The following is a 26,831-nucleotide window of genomic DNA, read 5'->3' on the forward strand; positions in this document are numbered from 1 at the left end:
AAAGAAAGTGAAGAAAGTACAGTTAAGTACTCAGAGAAAGTTAAGGCGAAATTAGAAGTTTAGTGCAGGTTGATGACACCTAACAACTTCTATATACATATAATTCACATTTCAGATTGGTATTTATAATCAACTATGAAGAAAGCTGAGAAACTAGGTGTAGTGGCACATGCCTTAAAAGCTCAGTACTTGAGAGGCAGAGGCAGGTAAAACTCTGAATTCAAGGCCAATGTGGTCTACATAGGAGTTCCACCCTAAGCTACACAGTAAGACCTGTCTTTAAAGGGGAGGGTGAATTTGGAGGGAATTAGGAGGAAGCAAATTGAATTGCTTGCCTTATAAGAACAGAACTTGAGTAGGATCCTCAGAACCTGTATTTTTTTTTTAAGAAAAAGGCCAGACCTTGTAAGCTCACTCCTTCCAAGGTGGAGATAGGCAGATACCTGGAATTCATGGCCAATCTCACTAGTCTGTGTGGTTCGGTTACAAGCCAATCAGAGGCACTCTCAAAAAAAAAAAAAAAAAAAAAAAAAAAAATGGTGGGACAGTGATCCTCTCACAAAGGATGCGTATACATATTAAATAATATAAAATGGTACATCTATAAAATACACCAAAAGTACCAGTCTTTGTAAATACCATTTCATATCAACCTGCAACTCACAAGGCTTTTTTTAGTTCCAAATTTAACCTAAGACCTCGAACCTTTTTCTCTATTCTTCAAATAGAATATATTGGAAAGGTTTCTTAAAGGGGAGAAGTAGAAGAAATTAGTTAAGAGATTCTATAAGCAAAGTCAGGTGATACAAATTAAGGTTTTATTTAATTAAAATCATTTTGTGAATTATGTGTAAGTATGCTGCATTAGGAGGACCTTAAGAATAATGATTAGATGGCTCAGCAGATTAGAGAGCTGGTCATATACAGATAAGCATTAAGTCTGATGACCTGAGTTAATCCCCAGGACCTGCACTGTACAGGGAGAAAAATTCGAGTTGTCGTCTGACCACCACATGCATGTTGTGGCCCACCACAGGCATACACACACACACACTAAAAATAAATTATTTTTTTTAATCAAGATTAAAGATAGTTAAATTGTGACAAATCCCTAAGCAAGTTTAAGTTACAATTATTCTTATTTTTAATACTTTCCAAGAGACAAAAACAGAAGAGATTTCTGGTTTTGGCAGGGTAGGGGGTTGCTTTATTTTGTTTTTTAATGAGCTACTATAGGGTGAAAGAAGACCTGGTAAATATGCTGCAGTGCCTGCCCATGGTATAAGGTAGGAAAACAAATTTTAAAGCATACCTGGAATAGCTCACATTCTTTTTCGCCCCTTCAATACTATTAAGTCTAAAGAGCCAGATACTTTTCTGCTTAAAGGGGTACCTTAAGCTTAATGCTTTGTGTATATAACTAAAGACAACCCCCGACACACCAAAAAGAAACAAAAACAAAACAAAAAAACTACCAAAATTGTTTATTTTGTTGACTTAAACATAAACATAAAATTTTTTTTAAGAATTAAAAAAAAAGCATAACTACAAAGTAAAAGACTGATCACTGGTAACAAGCTAGTAATAAAACTTATGAAATTACTATGGTGTACCCTAAACTATTAAAACAACATTTTGCTCTTGCTAAAAGGATACACAGTTTTACAAATGCTATTTCTTTCAAATGTATTAGAAGAACTACAGAAATAGTTTTCTTCACTCAAGTGCTTCTATACAAATCACAGGAAACTAAAACAAAAAAATGTTAAAAAATCAAACACCGAAGAAAGAAATCTAGCAAAACATTAAAGCATCAATGAGCAAATCAACTAAATCTTTTTCCCCCAAGAGGGAGAGAGAGAGGAAGAAGGTTTGCAACAGTAACACAAATACAAGGCAGTTCTTCCACTTAGGACTGAAAATCTAACATCTTGTACTATTTCCTTTTCTCTAGTGATCCTCTATAGTAATAATACAAAAATTTAAAGTATCTTTCAAATTCATAAACACTAATATTATAAACAAAAGCAACTGTCAAGGTCTAAGAATGTTTTGTTTATGCTAAACCTTCAATAGCAAAAAGAACAAGTTATTATTCTAATCCAATTAGCTCCTATGTTTTATTCATGCAGAGGTATATTCTAAAGCAAAAAAGACTTAGCAACAGCATTTTACTAAAACTGATTACAGTATATTAATGGAGTTGATAATTTAGAGTTAAGAGTAATAGCAGTTAACAGAAAAGCAAATTAGGAAGAAATAGAACTAAAGAGCTGCTCATTTAAAGACTTCCCAAGTTAACATTGTAAAGTATACCTTTGAGGGAAATCCACGTTTTCGGCTACATTTTCTATTAGGTCTCAGTTCCCTGTCATTCTGAGGAGCCTTGTCACCTTTCCCTTTAGGACTTGTAGTAACGTCAATGTCTGAAACCTGTTCTTGTGAAGCTGAATTCCCTAGTTTGTCCTCAATGCAGGGCCGAATTCTCAGACTAAAAGATGCCTCCTTTATTAGATAGTGTAACATATTAATTTCTTAACACAAACTCCTGTTTAACATATAAGCCAACCTTATAAATAAATACAAAAATGTCTCATTTCACCTTTAAAAAAATTTAACCCAAAGCCATTCCCAAGAGGAAGTAAATTTAATTAGACTTTCAAGTTTCTATAGAATAAAGTTAACTTATTAAATATAAGCAAGCACTATATCTGTGACAAGTTCCAAGTATACAAAACTGCTAAAGCATAGTTTAATATTTGGTACATAACAATTTACAAAAGGCCATGATTTTTTTCATCATTATGAAGGAAATTGCCATCACAGTAAATGCTTTGGATTTTAGCATATAAGTTAACAATCAAATATACCATTCCCCATACCTCTCCTATAACATTCTATAACCAGCCAACCCCAATCCTCCTTCTGCTGATATGTAAGAGAAAAATTATTCCCAGTACCACTATGAACAGAAAACAATTTCCCACAGCAGAATCCGTTTTCAACAACTGTTTGGATCAAGCCCCCTGAGTATTTCCTAAATAAAAAGAAAAAAATTCAAGTTTCTTATTTTAAAAAAAGTTTAAATAGAAAGGATAGGGAGGAGAAAAGAAACAGGTAAAATTTGTAGAGCAGTAATAAAAGGAAACAAACCCTCAAATTCCTAGTGCTGAATGGTATTTTAAAATATATTTCAAAAAATAATACATGAGTGCTAATCATTTCAAAAGAAAGGCTTACTAGTACTATGTGTTTAACAGTTACACGTGTATGATTATAGTATTGTCTCCATAGTGGAGTGGTTATCACATGCACTTCAGACAAGTGCACATCTGTTCAAATAAAAGTGTTTAAAAGCAAAGCAGTTTTGAAATGTACTATATTCTTTGAAGTAAATCAATCTTATAACCTTTTCTTTCTCCAAAGTTCTATAATTTATTTTTCCCAGGGAGAAAATGTTTTATTAATTTTATTTTATAGTCAGAAACCACATTACTTTTCCTCATTGAGAGTAAATAATGTCAACATTATCCTGTCTCATTTATTAGCCGTTATTTCAATGTTTTAGACATCTAGCTTTGCTAAAGTACTACAGCATGAGAAATAAAAAAAAAATTTTTTTTTAATCTTAGCACATTTAAAATGAGTCCTCATCAGAAAATGAATGTGGAAACTTCTCCAACAATTATAAGCTTAATATTCATGAGTATCACATCCTAGTGATACTAACAGTTCTTATACCGACAATGAATCTAAGCTGGCATTTCTGTACAACGAAATATAAAAACGGCTAGATTTCCAACAACAATAATGTTAGTAAGAAAGCTTCCAAGCTTCCTTCCATGTTTAGGAACTGTGCATACCATTAACAATTTGAGGGTTTCTTTCCTAGAATACACTTTTTTACTAAAGAATGCCAAAAATTATTATCTTGAAAACTGGAGGAAAACCTCAAATCTTCCTTTCCAGCACTTTAATTACCAAAAAGCCGCTTACCGTGGTATCTGAAGCCTCAGACTGCACATCTACGTTTAGCGATGTGCTCTCAGCTACAGAACCAGATCCCACAGCTGAGTCTATAGTCCGAACATCCTCCTCCTCATTTTCTCTAGCCTGAAATATTTTAGTGGTATAAATCATACAACTATTAAAAAGGGCAATAAAAATGTTATAATGGATGGCACGATTTTTGAAAATATGTTAACTCCTCTGGAGTGACATCAGAATGTCATCAGTATTTGTACATGGTCATCATAAAAATAACTCAAAACACATCACTTAAAAAGTCTACAACTTACAAGGATTTTCTGGAGAAATTTCATATATGACTTTTCTTGTTCTTTAAGGTGCTCTATTAGATGAGTAAGACGCTCAACATTAGCAGATCTTTCATTTTTCTCTACAAGATCTTCTCGCATAGAACTAGCTTTAGTAATATAGTCACGAATTTGAACAAGCCTGCTTACAATCTGTAGGAAAAATATTAAAAATAAAAATAAGAATGGCAGTATACAACATACAACACCAAGCATAATTAAGTCCATAGCAATAGTGTTACCAAGCAAAGATATATCTAAGTTTACCATATAAATTTTTACAAGCAAGAAATGTTTAATTAAACTTAAATTTTTTAAAATTAAAACATAATGACCAATAAACTTCAGTCACCATCACTTTAAAAGTAATTACAAAACTATTTTACTTTATACTATCTGAAAATTGTATGGAGTTGTCCTTCTACTATCCGTGTTTTCTGGGTACTGAATGCTTAGGTGCAGCTTGTAGGTAGCAGAGGAAGCCGAGTGAACGAGGACCTTCGTGGAGACGTACAGTTCACAGCAGCACAGCCATGTGTCTTTCCTCGTTCCCTCGTTCTCCCTACAGAGTACCAGGACCCAAGCAGTTTAGCTTCTTCCACCAAGTAATCTCGCCAGGCCCCAAAACTGTATTTATAAAACAAATTGCTGAGAAATCATTTATATATTCCACCAGGTGGCGGCGGGGGTGAGGGTGGTACTCACATATGCACAATATATGTCTATGTATACACACATGTGACAGTCATATGTGGCAATATGACACTGGTTCTCCCTCCACCTTCACACAGAGTCACATTCAGGTGACGCATTCAGGTGGCCAGGCTTATGCAGCAAGCACCTGTACCCTCTGAGCCATCTCACTGGCCCTAAACAGTCCTTCTAATATTTACATCTCTTTACAAATAATTGGTAGTGTTATGGAAATAAAATTAAAAGTACTACACTTTTGAAAGTATTTTCCAAAAACATCAACATTGCCTTATTCTTTTTCATGACTTACGTACTTTTAGTTGTATACATGCATGTAGGCAGTACATGAGAGCACAGGTGCCTGTGAGAAACAGACGTATCAGATCTTCCTAGAGCCAGGCTTTCAAGAGGTGAGGTGTGAACTGTCTAGAGTATTTGTAGGCAACCAAACTTGGGTCTTCCACAAGAACCCTATGAGCCCTTACCCACTGAACCATCTCTCCAGATAGCTACATGGAACAAATTCTTTTTTAAAAAGCCTAATCATACTGATTCCAATCCCCCTTTATTAAAAATTAGCAGTTCAGTATTTCACAAATTAGAGATTTAATGAACACAAATATGTAATTCCCCAACCATTTAGAAATAAAGTATTATTCTACTTAAAATGAATATGGTAAATTATTGAAGAGGGTTAGAGAAAAACTAGTTCTACTTAACTAAAATTCCTATATGCATAGCCTAATACTTCTTAAGATCTTAATATCTATACTTTGAAATCTTTTCCGAGGTAGAAAAGTCTGCCAGGCTGGGACGGGAAGATTGGGCAAGGACTGAGCCCCAGGGGAAGGGTAGGGAGCAGGACTGGCGAGAGCACACCCACAGCTGCCCGCAGAAACCAAGAGAACTATCACAGAGCTTTGGCGAGGCATAACCAGCGTTAGTGGGAGAGGCCTTGGCAAGGGGAAACATGCAGTCTGGATCTCGGTCTATGTACCAGGCTGAGAACAGACTGCCAGCCACACGGTGCCTAGCCAGTGATACCGTGGATTGGTTTTTAATTATTACACACAACAAAAAACAGCCACCCAAATAAACCTATTTTCTTTCTTACCTGGCTGCTCTCCATTGCAGGCTCTCCTCTCCCATCTTCTTCAGAGACCTGACAGTTTTGCAAAAGGTCATTACTTAGAGCAGAAGCAAACAGCTCTTTGCACTGTGCTGACGTAGTCATCTCTCTTTTTGGAAGACCTGCTGTAGCATCCTTGCTCTTGTTAGTATTAATCTGCATAGGCAAAAAGTTGAAGGGCTTTCGGTTTTCACTAAGCTGACGTTTGTTGTTAGCCGCTGTTGCTCTACCTTGAGAATCACTTCCAATACTTCTCTATACACAAAAAGGAAACCAAATCACATAAACATTAATCTTTCAACAAATAATTTTAAGATTCCAATGTTCTTAGTTTCAACATTAGATGATGAGGACATAGCTTTGTAAAAGAGCTTTGAGCTTCAGATCTACAAAATTTTGATACATTATTGAAATTTTATTACTCTCATTCTCATTTTTTGAGATAATGCAGTTGATAAATATGAGTAAGATTAGTCTAACACAAGTATTGTGGGCTACATTATAATCCATACTCTATTTACTTAACAAAATTTGTTTAGGTTTTGGAGCCAATGAATCAGTATTAACTAATAAAATATAAGCACAATGATTTATCTACATGAAACATTATTTGACAAAGCAGTTTAGAACTGGCAATACAGCTGAGATAGACTGTTTACAAAGTATCTTTAAGGCCATGAGTTTAACCAACACCATACATACACACACATACACACATCAGTTTAATACCTAGCATATGTGTATCTAGTACATTTACATAATCATTTACATTTTCACTGCCATATTAGACCTGAACCTATTATTCTGCATGTTTGAAAACCTCTGCCTCTGCAAGAAGACAGAGATATGACAACAAAATACTTATAAAACACCAGTGAAGAGATTATTATCATCATTAGATCTAAATGATCTAAAGTTTATTTTGGTGACCTTTATTGTAAGTCAGTTATGTTCTAAACTTTAGATAACCAAGCACATTCACACTTATCCAATACATGTACTAAATTCAGTAGCATTTCAACTAGTTAGCAAAATCTACTTTTATAATTTAAGCTAACTATTAGAATAATAATAGCCCAGAAAGAAGTAGCTTTGGAAAATGTAAAAATACAACTTTGCTTCTCTCTAAAAATAATACCATCATCAGAATGTAAAGTTCTTTCCACAGATACAGAAACTTTTATTCTTTCCAATCTTTTATTCTTAAGATACTACTTAATCCATTTCAAGTATTTCCCACTGTGATAGCTTATTTTGAAAGCAATTCACAAACCTGATCTAAATCACTGAAGTTTATCCGCTGTTTAAGTTTCTCTAGTTCTGCCTGCTCTGGAACAGACATCTGAGTCATATATCTACTGTGTGGAAACGTGTGTGGAATCTTTGTTCTTCGCCTTCCAACTCCTGGTGATGACTCCGGAGAAATATCGTTAGTTACCCTCTTATCACTTGCTACACCAAACTTTTTCTTATTCTTTTCTGATGATCTATTGGCCTTCTTCTGTTGGCCACCCCACTCCTTTAAAAAAGTAAAAGCAAAAGTTAATCTGACCTATAGCAAACCAGAAAATAATTTGGTATGTTCAAAAAAAAGAAAACTTTGGTGTGGATATTAATTATTCCAAGACATTTTCATATACAAATACTCTATCTTAGAGATTTATTTCTGTCAACCCATTTTTTTTCCATTATTACATCTATCCTAATATTTCAGCTTGGTCTTTAAAAAGTCTATTATCTTCCTATTATTGATATTAAGCTCCAACTCACAAATCTCAACATGCAAATTAATTTAAATATTTTCAATAGTTTCTTTTTTGAAATACGGTCTTGTTAATTCAGATTGCCTTGAATTCACCATACAATCCAGAATTATCCTTGAATTCATGATTCTACTTCAGTCTGTCAATTGTATAAGTATACAAGACTACAGGCCCAGCTCAAAAGCATTTCTTTTTTTTTTTTTAGGATAGAATAGAGTTTATTCAGGGCATGGGGAGGGAAGTTAAGAGGGTAGTAAGGGCAGAGAGAGAAGAGGAGAAGAGGGAGTAGAGGACAAGAGGCCAGCAATGAGGCCATGAGCACATGGAGAGAGAAGGGGGAAGGGAAAGGGGCGAGGAGGGACAAAGAGGTAAGAGCAAAAGGAGCAAGAGCTCAAAAGCATTTCTAAAACTATTCTATCTACCTTCTATGACGAATATCTAATCTCAACACTAAGAGGACTAAGACGAGAAGCTGGAAGGAACATTTAAAAGAATTCAAGGGCAGCTAGCTTGGGCTGTGTACTGAAACCTTATCTTAAAAAGGTAGAAAACTGTTCTAAAACAGGTAGTGAAATAAATACATCTTTAATAGGCCACTTTTAGATGAAAATCTGTATGTATAACAAAAGAAGATAGAAATAATTGACCTAGGTTCTAAAGCAATTACTACTAAAGAAACACTAGGCAAATCCCTTCATTTCCCATGGGATCAGTTTTTTAATCTTTAAAATAGGGTACCTTAAAAATAAGATTAAAAGCAGTATGCATGAGTATTTAGAACAATGCCTAGCACTTGGCAAGTACCAGTATAACTATTATTGTCCCCATTAGTGTTTTATAGGCAAAAATCTACTACATACTATCCGATACAGAATAAAATGACATTTTAACTAGAAAATACGGACATTTACTCATACCTACATAACAATTCATTCAACAAAAACAACTATGGATTCCCACATTATCCACACTAGAAGCTGCTTAGCTACTACTATACTAAAACTGTTTAGTACTGTCCTCATCCTAAGCAATGTTGTCTCTCTAGGAACTGTTCCATTTATGGGTAGTCCTGAGAACCTTTTATACTATTTAATTCATCCCCTTTCAGGACACTAAGTTAAAAAAAAAATCTAAGCCAAATTTAGCTAGCTAATCATATATTTAAATTAGTATAAATTAGTATATAATTCCATGGTTGCAAATCTTCAAAAAGGCAACCTCAGTATATGGCATAAACCAGAGAGAAAGAGAAAGAAAAGGCAGATCTAGAGGGGAACTAGGTTAGGGAAAGGTTCTTAGAAGCACAGACACAATGGTGAAAAGCAATTTTGGACAACTTTGCAGTTTCTCTTTTTCCCTCCCTAAAATTGAGCTTTACTCCTTTAACAAGGTTTCTATAAAGCACTTTCACCTCCTTTTAATAAATTATTTTTTATTTTAAGCTAACTCATGCTTTCTATTAACTACAGCTCAAGTGTCTTCAACTGAGAGTCTCTTAATCAATTTGCCCGCAGTTTTTACAGTTTCAGTGAATTCAACTGACAGGAAAGCCTCACTGAACATTAGTGATAAACAATACACCACCCACAGTAAACGTCATACCATATTATTGAGCCGGTCATCCACGCTGTCATTGCTCCAGTTTGGTAAATCCTGATCATGCATGACTTCTTCAAAAGGACCTCCACCTGTGGCCATGCTGGCTCTAATTAATTAACTCTCTGCAAAATTAAATAAAATTTTTAACACATAAAGTCAAATTCTATTTTAAAATGTACTTATATTGTGTGTATGCATGTTTTTGTGTGCAAGTGCAGACATGAATTGATCGCAGCATGTGTGCAGATGTCAGAGCAACTAACTGTCTAGAGGCAGTTCTCTCCTGCCACTGTGTGATCTGATGGCATCAGGTCTGTATGGCAAGCACTTTCACATGCTGAACCATCTTGTTGGCCCAAACTTCAGATTTTAAAACATTCTATCAAACTTAATACACAGGAATCGCTCAAACATTTATTTTAAGAAATACACTATCAAATACATATCACAGATAAATTGATTCATGTGCTCTATCTATTATATAATAGAGATGGTACATATGCTTGTAGTCTCAGTACTAGGAGGTAACTAGGAGAATCACATGTTCCAGACCAGCCTGAGCTTATAATAAGCTATTTAAGACCTTGTTTCAAATAAAACAGAACAAACACACTAAACATGTTTTAAAGACTACTTCACTGTCTCTCATAGTGTTGTGTCAATCTCCCTGAAGTCTACCAAACTCATAAATCCTCCTTGCAGAGGTTTTTGGCTTCAGATTTTTTTTTAAATTTTTGGTGGTGTTTTTGAGGATTTAATTTAATTACATTTGTTTGTTTGTTTATTGGGAGAGGTTGCATGCCACAATGCAGGTTGGTTGGTTAGTTAGTTAGTATGTATGTATGTATGTATGTATGTATGTATGTATGTATGTATGTATGTATGTATGTATTTATTTATTTATTGGGAGAGGGTGCATGCGACAATGCAAGTATAGAGACCAAGATAACCTGCAGGAGGCAGTTCTCGACTTCCACTGTGGAATTTGGGTTGTCAGGTGTTGGGGAAAGCATCTCTCTACCTAATGACCTTCTCCAAAGGCCCTGTTTAATTTTCTAAGATTGGGCTTCCTATATAGACCAGCTGGCTTTGAACTAGGCTGTCTTAGACCCCCAAGTACTAAAAATTAGGGGTGTGAGCCACCAACCCTCGCAAGATATCCCATGGAGTTTTTACTGATACATACAAAAATAAGAGTACTAAATATTATGCCTGGATCAGAAAGAAGAAATAGAAGCAATCTGAAACAGAAGCTGAAGATCAGAAGTAGAAATGACCATGAGGAAAGACTTCTAAAAAGTCTTAAGGAAGATTCTGGATTTCTACTTGCTATGGGATTACCATGTTGAAAGGAGCAGATAAAAGAGGAAACATGGAGGTAATTTTAGTACAAAAAGTCACTAACTACCAACAAAAGGAATAAACCAACAGTCATAATTTTACTAGAATCATTCAGTCTTTCAAAAAACAAAAAAATTATAAAGTCAATTTTCTTTGACTATAAGATCCTAACTTGCTCTTGCTCTCTTGTTCTTGCTCTGTCCTCTTGCCCCTTACCCCCTCTCTCCCCACGCCCCTCCTCCCTCTCTCTCCACATGCTCATGGCCTCTTCTACTTTACTCTTCCCCCCCCCCCCACCTTCATTTTAAAAAGTATAGAATGAGCTGGAGAGATGGCTCAGCGGTTAAGAGCACTGACTGCTCTTCCAGAGGTCCTGAGTTCAAATCCCAACAACCATGTGGCGGCTCACAGCCATCTGCAATGAGATCTGATGCCCTCTTCTGGTGTGCTACAGTGTACTTACATATAATAAATAAATAAATCTTTAAGAGTATAGAACATCAAAATATCAACAACAATTTTAAAGAGGAAAAATGATGCACTTAATGACAAAATATGTAATAATCCAAAAGATACATCCAGCTAAAAATATTTTGTAGTAATTGTTAACAGAGGTAAAACTGGTTACTATTCAACAAGCACAACATTAAGAATTTTATGCCTCAAACTTTGTGATATGATTGTTCAACAGTTTGAACTATTTCCTAACAAAGAGCTAAAGCCTTAGCAGATTTCCTTAGCTAGAACTCTTTACCTCAAGCACAGAACACAGAAACACGATTTAGCTAGTTTGCCCACATCTCCCAAAGATATAACCCAGTATTTTTCTACATCATTACTTCCTAAAAGTTAATAGAAAAATGTCAAAGGGGGGGGGGGGGCTATGTCATTAAAGCTCTAGCCATTTCACATAGAAAAAGCTTATTTTACCCAAAACCAAGATAATAATCAGATTAAAAACAGAAGTGTCAGAGCTGGAGAGATGGATCAGGGATTAAAAGCACTGACTGCTCTTCCACAGGTCCTGAGTTCAATTCCCAGCAACCACATGGTGGCTCACAACCATCTGTAATGGGATCTGATGCCCTCTTCTGGTGTGTCTGAAGACAGCTACTCAAATATATAAAGCAAATAAAAGGTTCCTGCATTGCTTCTGTCTTTGGCTCTGGCCAGCCTTAAAAGAGGGGAGGAGGGGACTTTTATAAAGCCAAATGAGAAAAAAAAGCAATTTTTTTTAACAAGAGGAAATCTCACAAAATTTAGAACACAAAGAAATAAAAAAATGTCTTAGATTGTATTTACATACAAAGTGAGTCCCAAAAATTCTGACAACAGAAAATAATAGATTGGGGGAAGAAATCTGAGAGAAGTATGAAATTTATAGTTAACATGCTTAGAATCAAGGTAGGGTTCTCTTCAAGAACAGTAAATGTTCTCAACACTAGCTGAGCCACATCTATAGCCCCCAACATCTCTACAAAAAAAGAAAAACAAGTATACAAAAGAAAAAAGTAAATATAAAATAAAAAGTCATCAGATCCACCTGCAAACTAAATAATGAAGTATTAAACTTGCTAAATTTCACATAAATTATTTTCTAATACTGACCGGCACTAAAAGCAAAATGAATACTAACTGTAGGAATCTAAGCTGGTATCATCTTTCTAGAAGGCATTTTGGCAATAATGTACCAAGAATCAAAACTCACACACCTTAAATCCAAGCAGCCCTTGGGAGCCAGAGGCAAGTAGATCTGTCGTTCAAGGCCAATTTAGTATACAGAGCAAATTCCAGGACAGCCAGAGCTACACACTAACACACACACCCCAAAAAAGAACAAAACTTACATATCAGTGATCATAGCTCTCCATATATAGCCTATTTTAAATAAGGGGCAGCAAGTTAACATCGGGCTTTAATCATGATAAATTTAACATAACTAGATGTTTATCCTATGAAATGAAAGGATAAATGCTATTAGGCAAACAGTGTTACATCCACTGAATTTTTAGAATGCTAAGCATCCTTCCAAATGTATAATTATAAAGGTTGGAAAATGCTGTATCTTTTTTTTAATGTAGAAATTTTAAACATTTTTGCATAAAAGTATTCGAACACATTTTTGTCATTGCTTGGCTTTTTTTTTAAATAAGGTTTGATAGTGTGCATTAAGATCTTACTAGTTACAATGAGCATAAAGTACATGTAAAACAGGATGTAACCTGGAATTAGTCAAAGTTTTCTTGGTGTGTAAGGAGTAAACATAATGGTTTTTTTTTTTCTTTTCTTTTTTTTTTTTTTTTTTCTTGAACTTCACATAGTCTGTGAGTTGTTTCTGGGGTGTTCAGAGCTTTCTGGGGTTAGTATCCAATTATCAGTGACTGCAAATTATGTCTGTTCTTTTGTGACTGGGGAAAATGCTGTATCTTTATGGGGAAGTTATAAGAGAGAAAAAACACTGAAAAGCATGCATACACGTAATTACTAGTTGTGAATGAGAAATGCAGTAACCTTTACTTTTTTCTGATTTATATTTTTAACAATCATTTACACTACTGCACATTAGAAATATACTGAAAAACTTTTAAAATAATATTTATAGATACATGCACACTGAACTGAGACTTACCTGAACAATGAACAGTTATTGAACATATTCTACATGCAATGTCTTAGATTAATAAGAAATAGGAGCTCAAAATTAGACAGGTAATAAAAATGAGCCTGTATTTAAAAGCACAAAAAGCAAACTGCTTTAAAAGAAAAAAGTGGGACTGAGAAAGTGGCTCATAAGGTAAAGTACTTAAAGCACAAGCCTAACAGCCTGAGTTCAAATCCCCACAGCCTAGGCAAAGGTTTAATGGAGAAGTACAGTGTTCCTATTGAAGAGATAAAAAGCAGACAGGAGAATCCTGCCTAGAAATGTATGGGCAACAGCAATGTCCAATAAGAAAGGCTCAGTCTCAAACAAGATGGAAGATGAGAATCAACACCCAACCTCCCTATGTACTTACCCCATGTGTTCCTGGCACAAAGGCAACCACTTTCATACATACATGAACACACACACAGAGACACACCCACACTTAGAAATAAGTAAATAGGATGATTACTTGTTAAGCAAAAATTCATAAATATTAAAATTTTCCTTGAATGGGGTATGTTATGCTTTCTGTAAATTACAAAGTAAGCCAAATTTAACATAAATTAGGAATGTATTTTGGCAAGAAGCTGGGCATGGTAGCTCAAACCTGAAATCCTAGTACTAGGAAGAATAAGGAAGGAAAGTGGCAAATTCAATGGCACACTTGGCTTCAGAGTGAACCTATCTCAAAATGAAAACAAACACCAAAAATAAGGCTGGTGATATAACTCAGCAGTTCAGAGTTTGCCTAGCATGTTTAAGACCCTGAATTTGATCCCAGAACTGCCAAACTAAAAATATATTTGAGAAGAAAATGTTTTACATTCTAAATTTCTAACTAAAATTCACAGCTTGTTCTAAAGACATATGCATAAATCACGGACTTTAAACACTATATAAATTTCTAAAATAAAAACTATATAATTTAGAGAAAATAGCAAATATTTTTTAAATCTTTTCTCAACAACTAGTAAAATTTTTATATTGGAACTAAAAATGTAATTTAGGAGAAAATGTTTTTACATTCTAAACCTTTGCTAAATTTAGAACCCTAAGCAAAGCAGCAGAGCATGAAGGAACTGGGATGGTTCTGTCTACTGTCTATGTCAGACGCCCATTTCTGTGCCCAGAGTTCCGTGCAGTATGTGGACACTGGCGCTGTCATAATTATTGGGTCATCTTTGTCAATAACGTAAAGACTGTTTTTATTACTTCTGGTTAATAAAGTGCTGATTAGCCAATAGTCAGAAGAGGGAAGGCAGAATTTCCTATCCCAGACAGGGGGTCTCAAGGACAGAGAGAGGGAGAAGAGAGGAAGAGAAGGACCAGGAGGATTCACCAAGAGCAGGTCTCCAAGGGAGTAAGGACACACATGGATCAGAGCAAGCCAGGGCAAAACTCAGATGGCAAGTATGGGGCACGAGGCTGGAAAGTAGTCCAGGCGAGCATGATTGAGTCAGAACAAATGAATATCTACCCAGCCATAGTGCTGGCAGCTTGTTAATAAATATAAGGTCTCTGTGTCACTTACTTGGGAATAAACACAGGACATAGAAAAGACCCCAGAATTTACAATTTCACTCAGATGTTACATTGTATAGAGAACTGACTACTGTTTCTCTGACCTCTACATGAGCTGCCCCTGCTCAAAATAAATTAAGAAATGTTTTTAAAACATATAATCATGTGTACTGGATTAGTAAGATAAACTGCTAGCTATGATGTCAAACAGACAGATGCTGTGAACTTTCGCTTCCAGCCTGTTACATAAGGAAAAAAGAACAGAAATAAGATCTGTGCTAAATACCCTTCTCAGGATTTAAAAACAAACAAAACAAATTTGGACACATGAGGAAAACCTAAGAGGGAGAAAATGAGGTAAGGGTAAAGGCAGGGTATGATACTTATTTCGCTTTGCTATACTGGATTATGTTCACTACAGAGAAAAGAAAGAAGGAAGTCAATGGAGGCCTCGGTTCTAGTGTAGGTGTACTGGTTGGTTCTGTGTCAACTTGACACAAGCTGGAGTTATCACAGAGAAGGGAGTCTCAGTTGAGGAAATGCCTCCATGAGATCCAGCTGTAAGGCATTTTCTCAACTAGTGATCAAAGGTGGAGGGCCCAGCCCATTGTGGGTGGTGCCATCCCTGGGCTGGTGGACCTGGGTTCTATAAGAAAGCAAGCTGAGCAAGCCAGGGGAAGCAAGCCAGTAAGCAGCATCCCTCCATGACCTCTGCTTCAGCTCCTGCCTCCAAGTACCTAGCCTGTGTGAGTTCCTGCCCTGACTTCCTTTGGTGATGAACAGCAATGTGGAAATGTAAGCTGAATAAACCTTTTCCTCTCCAACTTGCTTCTTGGTTATGATGTTTGTGCAGGGATACAAACCCTGACTAAGTCTTTTGTAGCTTTGCCAAACCTCAACAGTGGGTCAGTATCTTTAAAAAGTAGGAGAGGCTCCAGCAGATCTGACTTAAATAAGCATGTAAATCAGGTTCATGAAGTGTAAAAGCAATTAAAAAGGCAAGAAGGAAAAACAAAAAGGTATTATTATTGTGGACAAAAGCAAATATGGCAAGATTTGTCCCGGTTTCTAAGGGGAAAAAAACTGAAAGACAAAAAAGCAGTACTAGGGAGGTTTTGGAAGGCTTTAGGCCTAAACACTTCACCTAACTCTTTAGCCGAGGGCACAATGGAATTCAATCCACTTTGCTCAGCCTAGGTGCTTTTGGCATCCAGGTGTAGCTAATGGAGTGTGGTGGCTGCAAAGCTGCCCAAGTAACAGGCCTGCAAAGCCCAACAGAGAGCAGGCTGAGGGCTTGGTGTCACTTCCAAGCTCCCTTTTGAGCAAGGGGTAGGGAAATGTGACTCATGCTCCAGGATGAGGAGGTGGAACAATACCTAGAGAAGGTTGATTGTGCCTTCTAACCACACAACCGTATCCAAAAATGCCCTTTTGAAGAATTGATACAAACATTGGATCTTTTTGTGCTGTAATAGACCTTACTGTGTATGAATCCCCTTAGGTCCTGATTCCCCTTTAGTGCTGAGTCGAAAGACTGACTGGCACAAGCCTAGAACAAACTATGCTGGTCCTTCAGAGATCCTACCTACACTCTCTTAAGAGGACTTATTATATAATGCTAACTGGTACTTGACAGATTTAGAAAAGCATCCGAAAGTACAAACACAACTAAAGGAACAAAGATGGGAAATTATCCACATAAGAACAGAGACTGGGCACTCTTAGGAGTTTATGGTTGAATAAGGCATAAATTATACAGCTGACAAAGTGGTAAAGAAAACCCTACAATATTATTGGTGCCTATGTAAACAAAAACAGTTAAGTATATATGTATGTCAAATTGTAAAAGATACTCCCAGAAGCCAGAAGATTACTACTAAAAACAATACCAAGGGCAGGGTACTTCTCTCTGAGGTACAACACAAGCTACTGCACTAATATTGGTCACATGTCCTAGCTGAATGTTAAGATCCTACAACTCTTAACACAGCACATCATGGGTCAGAATAACGGAGAAATCAAATTAGAAGTAAGCTCCCTCCTTGATGGCTACCTTTCTTAGTGCCAAAATAACAAATAAACAAAAAATACTATTATAGAGGCTGGGCTGGAGGTTGTTGTCTCCATACTATTCAGATATATTAACACCATATGCATGCAAATCAAGATGCTCTCACTGATATAAGTACCTTGACTTTTGTGAGGTATAAAAATTACTTTCTGGTGGGATTTAAGGCTTAACTCCAGAAGAGGGAGGTAAACTTTAAATCTGATGCTCTAAAACAAACAGCTGTAGCTAAGGAGGTGACAGGCCCCAATAAGAGAGCTACGGCCAACTATGTTCATGACACAACTCTCAAAATTCTTCCCATCAAAATTCTCTGAACATTTATGTTTATGCCCATAAACTATTGCTGCTGTCAACTTTGGCTGGGGAAGCTTCTTCTTGCTTTGGACAGCAGCTACAGAAGAGACTCAAAAGCAGTCCAAGAACTAAGAACAAATCCCTGTTGCTTTAACAAAGTAGCCCAATACTCACCACTAAATGGGAGAAAATCATACATCTGTATGACTTCCCCCCATCTACCCATGCCCAAGGCTCAGGGAACACCATGGAAGGGAGGGCTAAAAGTATACTCTAATACGGAAGAGGTGGAGTGCTGGAGTCTGTGCTCTGTTGCCATCTTGAAATCAGAGCATGAACCCTATACAACCCTGGGACCATTGACAGGCTGTCATGGAAAGAGAGCCTCCTGAGGTGCACATGGTCACTCCACTCTAGGAATATACAACAATTAACAATGGCTGGGAGAAAAGAGACTGCTCTTTGATGGTGTACCTGCCCATGCTCATGTAAGTAACCCTAATTAAATGTGCTACCGTTGAATATAATCAATTCTCTGATGTCCCTCCTTTTTTTGGGGGGGAGGGTGAGGGAAAATTAGATTCCTCAGAAAAACTCATACAACAATATTTAATAACCTAATTATTGCAGGATATCTGATCACACTGTGAACCCTGAGATTGTGTTATTTACTGGAAAAACATGTTTTTCCAGGCTGGTCCTGCCACAAATAAATAGAAAAAAAAAAAAAATACAGAAAGCTAGAGCTGGAGAAATGTCTCAGTGGTTAAGAACATATACATCTCAAAGAGGATCTGAGTTCCACTTCCAGCACCTATGTCAAATGGTTCACAACCACCTATAACCCCAACTCTAGGTAATTTACCATCATCTTCTAGCCTTTATAGGTACTCACCTGCAACCTACACACACACACACAGAGAGAGAGAGAGAGAGAGAGAGAGAGAGAGAGAGAGAGAGAGAGAGAGAGAACTGAAAAACTGTAAGGAGAAAAAAGTATAAAGCTAGATAATATATACATATGTATGAATTTTCAATATATTAGCTAACATTCTATAAATATCTCTCTCAAAGGAACTCGTGTCTCCTATGTAACTTTTCTAAGGGGTCCTGGGGAGTCAGCTGAGTTGGTAAAGCACTTAATAAAGGATGAAGATCTGAGTTCAGACTCCCAGCACCCACATATAAATAGCTGTAATCTCAACACTGGGAGAGCACAGACAAAAGGCTCCCTGGAGCTTGCACTGCCAAAACAACAAACAAAAACAACATACCCACATGAGATCTTTCCCACTGCCCTTTCTATTTAAGACTAAAAAATAAAAATTCAATAAAAGCTGATAAGGTGGCTCTGAGCAAGTAAAAGTACTTGCCACCAATTTGCTAACAATTTGACTCCTGAACCCATACAATGAAGAAAAAAACTTATTGTACAAGGTGTCCTCTGACCTCTACCTATGTGCCCAAGTACACACACATTCACACATAATAAATAAATGTATTTAAAGGTCTTTTAAAAACTGAGTGAGTTTCTAGGATTCAAGATACCTTTATCAAATTGGGAAAAAAAAACAAAACAAAACCTCCAAACTCTGAAGATTTAGTGGACGATAAGACAAATATTACAACAAAATGTAGCATTCAACTGAATCTGACGAGAACTTAACATTCAACATTTGGAAGGCAAAAGCAGGAGGATCGCTGGATTTTAGGCAAGCCAAGGGTACACAGCAGACCTTATCTAAAAAAGGAAGACAAGGCATTTAACCTCTCAAGGTACCTTGTCAACTAAACTTATTGTGCTGTCTTTCACTAGTTACTTATGATGTAGTTCCCTCCCTCCCTCCCTCTCTCCTTTTCTCTCCCTTGTTCCCTCTCTCCCTTCCCCCCTCTTCCTCTTCCTGTGGGTGCTGAGAACTGAACCACATCCTCTCCAATTACAAAAAAAGTACTATTAGATGCAGAGCAGTCTCTCCATGCTTTTCTGTGATGATTTAAATATGCGTAGCCCAGGAAGTTTTAGAAGGTGTGGCCTTTTTGGAGTAGGTTTGGCCTTGTTGGTGAAAGAGTGTCAGTGTGGGAATGCTTTAAGACCTTCATCCTAGCTCTCCTGAAGCCAGTCTTTCACCTAGCTACCTTCAGAACAAAAGATGGAACTCTCAGGTCCTCCTACACCATTCCTGCCTGGACACTGCCATGATGATAATGGACTGAACCTCTGAACCTGTAAGCCAGCCCCAATTAGATTTCTTCATAAGTCTTGCCTTGGTCATGGTGTATGTTCACAGCAGTAAAACCCTAACTATGACACCCCCCCCCCCCCCCCCGCTTTTTGAAACAAGGTCTTATACTATAGCATAATGGTTCTCGACCTTTCTAAATCTGTGACCCTTTAATACAGATCTTCAAATGTTGCTACTTCATAGCTGTAATTTTGCTACTGTTATAAATTGTAATGTAAAAATCCTATATAAAGGATATCTGATATGAGACCTCTGTGAAAGGGGTTGAGAACCAATGCTATAGCACAAGGTGACCTGGATCACACTGTGTAGTTCAGGTTAGCCTTAAATTCACAGCAATTCTCCTCCCACTGTCTATCAAGTGCTAGGGTAACAAGTGTATGCACCAGATCAAGACTTTTTTTTTTAACTACATATATTTACAGGGTAAAATGTGAAGTTAGGTCAAACATTTCTATCTCCTCAAACATTATTTCATTTTTAAAAGATATATTTTTATTAGTTTTAATTGTGTATGCATGCACAAGAGTGCAGGTACCCCCAGAGGCCAGTAGGCCAGATCTCCCTGGAGCTAGAGTTAAAGATGTTTGAGAACCAGACATGCTGAAAATCTAACTCTGGTCCTCTGGACTGGCACTTTATATTCTTAATATCTGTGTTATCTCTCCAAGCCCTATCATTTCTTTATAGTATATATTTGTTTTAGCTATGCAGAATATTTTAACACTAGCAAAATTTGTTCAATATAGCTTTACTTCATAAAGAGTAAGAAATGAGCCCTAAAGGCAATCCACCAATATATAAACGTGTTTGCTAAGACATTTTCCTTCCTATAATTATATACACTAAATCTATCACTGCCTTATAAATATATACTCATTTTTAAGCAAAAATCAATTCATTTCACTGTGCTATTGTTATTAACCTCAAATCTCCATCTTTAATGCCACTCCAATCCATACCTATAGTTAACACCTCCTCCTATCAAACACATCCAGAGTATTATAAACCAACTACCTATGCATCCCCCACCTGCTCCAAAACATCCCTCTTCTGTGTCAATAAAACCTCAAATCCTCCTTAAAGCACCAATTCCTATCAAATCACTTCTAAAAGATGCTCCTTTTCTTACTCTTCTGGCTAACTAAGAAAAGATGCTATTTGCAGGCCATTTTTACTAACAAATCCTCAGCTTTTCCTCTTTTAAAAATACAAAATCAAAAATACGACCCCCCTTGTGCATCATTTTGTTCAGTCCTACCCTTGAAAACAGTGACTCCTAGTTTTGCCAACCATTCCCTGCTTTTATGAACTGTGTATGTACATGATTTTTCTAAGAGACTAGTCTCAATTCCAACGTCTATTTTATCTTCCTCATTCCAATACCTTTTTCACTCTGAACTGGTCATTTGTTCAAGGTCAGGAACTTAAATTTCCTCCCTGGTCCTGCTTCTTACATTCTACTATATCACTGTCTAAATATGCTGAATCTGTTCTTTCTGAATCTTTCTGAATACTTCCAGTTCCCTCGATTATTTTTCTTTATCTTCTCTTTTAATCTTTTACATTCTTACCCCAAACCAAGTAATATATCACAAATGTCTTGCTAGCATCCTTGACTTTTCTATTTGCTCCTTCTGTTAACTCTAGAAAACCAACTGCCTGCTTTCTTTGCTTCTATTCATACCCTTTCAAAGTGATATTGCCTTTGCTTTGACTTTTGACATGACTTTAAGTCATATACATTATACAACATAAATGCACTGTCATGGGGAATACATCTTGTCTATTTTGCTCATTGGCTTATCCCCAAATATTTGTCAATACATACTACATTAAAAGCACTCAAATTTATATAATGAATGTATTGCTATGAATTGCCTGTTATCATCATACAAAACTCCCTAATGTGACTGTTGCAGGATGTCTGATCACACTGTGAACCCCAAGATTGTGTTAGTTACTGGAAAAACCTGTTTCTGGTTGTAGTGTGGCTAGGCCCATAGCACACACCTTTAATCCCAAACAATGATGGTAAAGTTAGTTGTAGAAAAAATACCCATGCTTAGAAATGATATCTAATAATTAAGTGGCAAAGTGCCAAATCAGAGAAAGGTTTGACAGGATATGATATGTCCAACTCTCAAGGAGAAAACAGAGGCTTCTTAACATGGAGCAGTACAGAAAGAGACAGGAAGGAGGCAACTTTATCTGGAGAGTTTAACTGAAACAGGTGAAGACAGAACACGCCAGAGAATGCGAAGGACCCAGAAGATTAAACAAATTGCTAGCATTAATTTGAGGCCATCAGAAACAACTTCAGGAGAATAAAAGTTACAGTTACATGTCACTGTTCCTTTCTGGGTTTTCCACCAAGGTTGATGTTTGCTCCTTTACAATGGGACAATTCTCACCAAGAAAACCCCCCAAGTCTTCCCATGTGAATTATGTCAGTTACTCTATATTTTCATTCCTCTTATCCATCTTCCCTAACTTTTCCTTTTAGTAAAATTATTTTATAATAATTCTTTTTATCTCACAAAATGTCAACCACAATGCAATCACTTAGCATTAAACACGCACATTTGACTTTTTCTAAGTTCCATTTTTTTCCTATTCTGTTTTGTTATAACCTTCCAGTGTTTAAAAAAAGAAAACCACCAAGATCTGCAATTGATATATAAACCAACTACCATTCTGTAGTTCTGTATAACAGTCTCACTTCTGGTCCTCACAAGAGAGTCTAAATATGTGTTTATTTTCACAGAAGGCAAGAATAAATTAAATGATTTTAAAATAAAATTCCTAGCAGGTTGTGTTGACAAACACCTGGAATGCTAGTGCTTGGGAGGTGAGCACAAACACAACGTCTTCCTCAACTACACACTGAATTAGAGGCCAGCCAGGGGTATATGAGACCCTGTTTCAAACACAAGAGAGACTGAGCTAGCCTAGGTTTCATTTCCAGCACATACATTTTGATCACAACCCTATTTACCTCTAGTCCCAGGGAATCTTGACCCACTCGTCTGAGCTCTCCTGGAACCAGGCAAAGAAAGGTTTAAAAAAAGATAGCGTATATAAATATATGCAGACAGAACACTCACACAAATAATGTGTGTGTGTGTGATATTTTGATTTGGTCTGGTTATATAGGACAGGCTAGCCCCAAACTCCTAATCTTCCTGTTTCAGCTACACAACTCCTGGGACTAAGGTATATACTTTTTTATGGCTTTTCTCAAACTGCATAGAAGAAGTAAATTCAGATTCCTTCTGAAGATAGATGCATGCATATATACATACACACACGCAGAGATACATATACACAAAGATCAACTCTAAAATACTTTAAACAAAGTCTCCTCATCCGTTAGCCATAACTCACATACACACACACACACACACACACACACACACACACACACACGAGTAAATTCTTATACTTTATACTTTAAAAACAAACACTAATTTTGTGACCTAAATGTTTCAGATAATTAAAATATGTAATTTATGAACAATTTTAAACTCAATTTACATTATCAAAGATGTTTAGAGACCCCAAATTTCTAAGATTCTTCCAAACAACTTGGATATAGCACCCACTTTGCAATATAATGAAAATAGCCCCCAACTTCTTTTAAAGACCCCTGAAGAAAATTTACTCTCCTGATTAAGTCATTAAATCCCTGTTACTCAAACTACTCAAGAACTTGTTACTCTCTATTTAAAAAAAAAAAAAAGTCTTATGCATGAGAATTTTTTTTCACTGCATTCACGAGGTGTACCTTTAACTGCGAAATTCAGTATTAACGACGACAGCCAGTGGCCCTGACCAGGAAGGTGATAGGGAAAAAAGCAGGTGCACAAGCTCTTTAACACCCGCTCTAGTAACCAGAGAACACAGCAGGCGGGGCCTGGAAAGCGGTTATGGGGCGGGGGTGGTAGGGGCACCCAGAAAGCCCGCTTCTTCTAAGCGCCAAAACACGATCTGTTTACCAGTAGTTCACACAATACAAATCCTAAAACCGCCAGGAAAGAAAGAAAAGCTTTTTTTTTGTTTTGTGTTTTGTTTTTGGACAAGGTTAGCTGCGGTAGGAGCTGGCCGTGAGAGGAAAAGCTGGTTCAAGCAGGCACCCCATAGGGGCCTAACACTTATCCTGAACAGCAGTTTCTGCAAAGCAAGCCATGCTGCCAGAATCCCACTGGACATCTCGTTTGTCCCCCCAACACCCCCGCCACACCCCACACACCCCGATTCAAGGTGTGAAGAAACTGGATCCACACGAAGGGGTGGAGAAGAGGCAGTGGGAGGAGCGCCGACGAGGATTATTAAATTAACATTTTTCTTAGGGAGAACCTACTAGCTGGAGTCAGGAACGCCTACCGTGGCCTTTCTGCTCCCAGAATAAAAGCGACAGCAGACATTCCCCGGCCGCAGACGCTCTGCACCCAGGAAGATTCGGGCTGCCCGGAGACCTCCCAGGATGGAATTTGGCGGGTGGGCAGGAAGGGAGGGAGGTCAGTGGGCCTCAGGCCGCCAAGGCCTGTTCCTTTCAGAACTCATCATCCAAACTACAAGCCAGCTTCCCCTCCACCCTGAAGGGGAATGTCTGGGGCACCGCGCGAGCGGTCCTCAAATCTCCCCAAGATCGTGGAGGTGCCAGCGTACCCCCAGACGCTCACCAGTGATAGGGTGTCAGAGTCGAGAGGACTCCATGTCAGCCTTGAGGGTGGGGGCTGGGGGGAAGGATCGCGCGGCCAAGGGACCTCAAAGTTAAACGGGCAGGCGTGGCCCAGGCCCGGTTCAGGCTCGGCGCCCGCCTTGCACCTCCCAGCTCTCCAGCCCGGTTGCCAAGGGCCGCAGCCCCGCAGGCATTACCTGTAAACGAAGCCGCCCCTCCTGCCAAGGGCGGAGTGGCGGTCGGCTCCTCCAGGAGCCGCCACCAGCAGCGGTTCTTCCTCGAAGACCGCAAGAGGGAGGCCCACAAGTTCCCTTGACTGCCCAAAGCCCAATGGCCGCCTTCTCTACATTAGCTAACTAGGCGCCAACCGCCGCAGCCACCGCCATCTTAGGACCTCATTGTGGTGGGAGAAGAGGGGGGCGGGGGAACTGCAGGGTGGGGGGGGGGCGCAACGCTCCGCGAGACGAGCGCCGTCTCCTCGGCAACGGCCGGGCGGGGGCGAGAACTCTCCCGGGCTGGAGCCGCAGTGCGAACACAGGGCGTGCAGGACTGGAGTCACGTGACGCTTAGGAGTCCGTGGTGTCGCTCACGGTCCTCTAGCCAGGAACCGATTTACTCAAACGAACAACCTGAGAACTACACATCCCAGAATGCCCACTCAAACGAGTAGCAAAAGGATACGGAACTACAAATCCCAGTATGCTGTGCGCCTTTCCAGATGGGGCCACTGTGTTAAGGCTTGAGGCCTGCCTGAATTTGTTATAAGTACTTTAAACTCACTGCAAGTGTCCGGTCTTTTTCTAATTTTCCGTGGAGGCATGAACTTCCAGATGGGAGACGGAAGGACTGGAAATCCTCGGATCTCTCTTGTAGTGAATTCCTACCCACATTACCGTCACGAAGGATACTGACGGGCCTTCACAATCAAACCCCTAATTTTAACAAGGAGATTAAACCAGTTTGTCATGTGTGGTGTGTGGTTAGTCTGTGCAAGAATCCTAAGTGATCGTCAGTGATCATTGCCACTTGGAACGTTGTTCGGCTGCTTTGCTGGTAGAAACATTTAGTTGTAAACAGAGTTTAATCTCCTGAAGTTTCCTCTGAACCGATAGTCTTTGAAATCCTGTTTATATTCTTGTTAACAGCTGTATTGAGATTGGTAAATGTGGCACAAAAAAAAAAAAAAATTTTTAAAGTTGCAAGGCTTTTAATGTGCCAGGCTCCAAAGTTAGACTACCTGTCAATTTTAGCTACATGCATGTACATTCTGCTTTTAGACGGTTTGTGATTGTGAAATGGGGTTTTCAAATGTAGGATAATATAATTGGAAAAGAATAGGCTTCTGTGCTTCCACAATAAATTGGTCCCACAATTACCAACAAATTGTTTACAAAACAAGACAGTACAGCTCTCTCAGAGCACCACGGCTCATACAAACAAAACTTTTCCAGCCCACTGCAATTGACTACTGTGTCCATAGCCTTCTGATTTCATCTTATTCCCTTTCTGAGGCAATGTCTCTTGTATCTCAGGCTGCCCTCAACTCTCTCTGACTTCAGATCTTTCTGCCTCTGCAATGCTGAGGTGTACCTTGCTGGAAATCAAACCCTGAGTTTCATGCATGCTAGGCAAACGTTCTGTCAACTGAGCTACATAAATCCAGCCTAATAGTGGATATTGAACCTAGGACATTTTGACATACTAGGCAAGCACTCTACCTACCATTGACATATATCTTTAGGCCTCTTATTTTTCATTTGGTTCTGAATCGCACTGAGTTGCTTACACGAACTAAATCTTTCTCTCCCTTTCCCTCCCCCCCTCAACCCTTCCGTGTGTGTGTGTGTGTGTGTGTGTGTGTGTGTGTGTGTGTGTGTGTGTGTGTGTGTTTCTGTGTGTGTGTGTCTTTTAAGAAGATACGATTCTCCCATTTTGGGAGAAGTGGAGAGGGTGGATTTTGGGGGACGTGTGGGAAGGAGGTGTGATATGTGTAAATATGATCAAAATACATGACATGAAATTCAAAAAGAATCAATAGAAAATACTGTATTTTTTAAAAACTTTCCTCAAACTAAAATACCAGCATCAATGATCTTTGTAGGGAAATATGAGGGGTCGAGGAGAGACTAAGAGGTTGTAAAATTATCTTGACTTCCAAAAATTTAGCTTGTATATATAAAGGCATACAACACCTTAAGGAAACAAATCAGTTTGGTATTAATAATACCTGATTATGCCAAAGTAAATGATATAGCAGGTGGGGCACGGGGAGTAGGGCTACATTAGCTCAAAAATAATAGTAGCTCTAGGATTTCTATGGAGGATGAAATGTGGAGCAGCCACATGTAAAAATAAAATGTGGGAAACAAAGAACTTGGGTATTAAGAAACACTTGGGAACTGATTTTCCAATATTTGACATTTAGAAGAAATATTGAACACATTTGTTGAAATATTCAGGAGTATAAATGGCAGACTGATTGGAAAGAAATGGGTTATGCCAGGAATACATAGTACACTCAGAATTAGCAATG

At 37.9% G+C, this 26,831-nt stretch overlaps 1 protein-coding gene across 18 annotated transcripts in view; it reads right to left on the reverse strand.

Annotated features, from left to right (window-relative positions):
* PCM1 (pericentriolar material 1) overlaps positions 1 to 24,727 on the reverse strand; it is a 92,894-nt gene extending 68,167 nt beyond the window's left edge. For 10 of the 18 annotated variants that reach the window (XR_013975329.1, XM_080928568.1, XM_080928567.1 and 7 more), the window contains exons 1-6: positions 24,496 to 24,727; positions 9,504 to 9,622; positions 7,412 to 7,657; positions 6,124 to 6,393; positions 4,299 to 4,469; positions 3,997 to 4,113 (exon numbers count right to left, since the gene is read on the reverse strand). Coding sequence is in view for 17 of the 18 variants with exons in the window: in XM_080928568.1 (XP_080784694.1) it covers positions 3,997 to 4,113; positions 4,299 to 4,469; positions 6,124 to 6,393; positions 7,412 to 7,657; positions 9,504 to 9,599 (900 nt within the window). In the remaining variant the exon portion in view is untranslated. Of the gene's footprint in view, positions 1 to 3,996; positions 4,114 to 4,298; positions 4,470 to 6,123; positions 6,394 to 7,411; positions 7,658 to 9,503; positions 9,624 to 24,299; positions 24,341 to 24,495 lie in introns of those variants that run through there. The other 8 variants (XM_080928573.1, XM_080928581.1, XM_080928580.1 and 5 more) reach the window with 4 other exon arrangements.
* Positions 24,728 to 26,831: the final 2,104 nt, after the last annotated feature.

The sequence above is a fragment of the Micromys minutus genome (assembly GCF_963924665.1).
Source record: "Micromys minutus genome assembly, chromosome: 14".
NCBI classification, from domain to species: domain Eukaryota; kingdom Metazoa; phylum Chordata; class Mammalia; order Rodentia; family Muridae; genus Micromys; species Micromys minutus.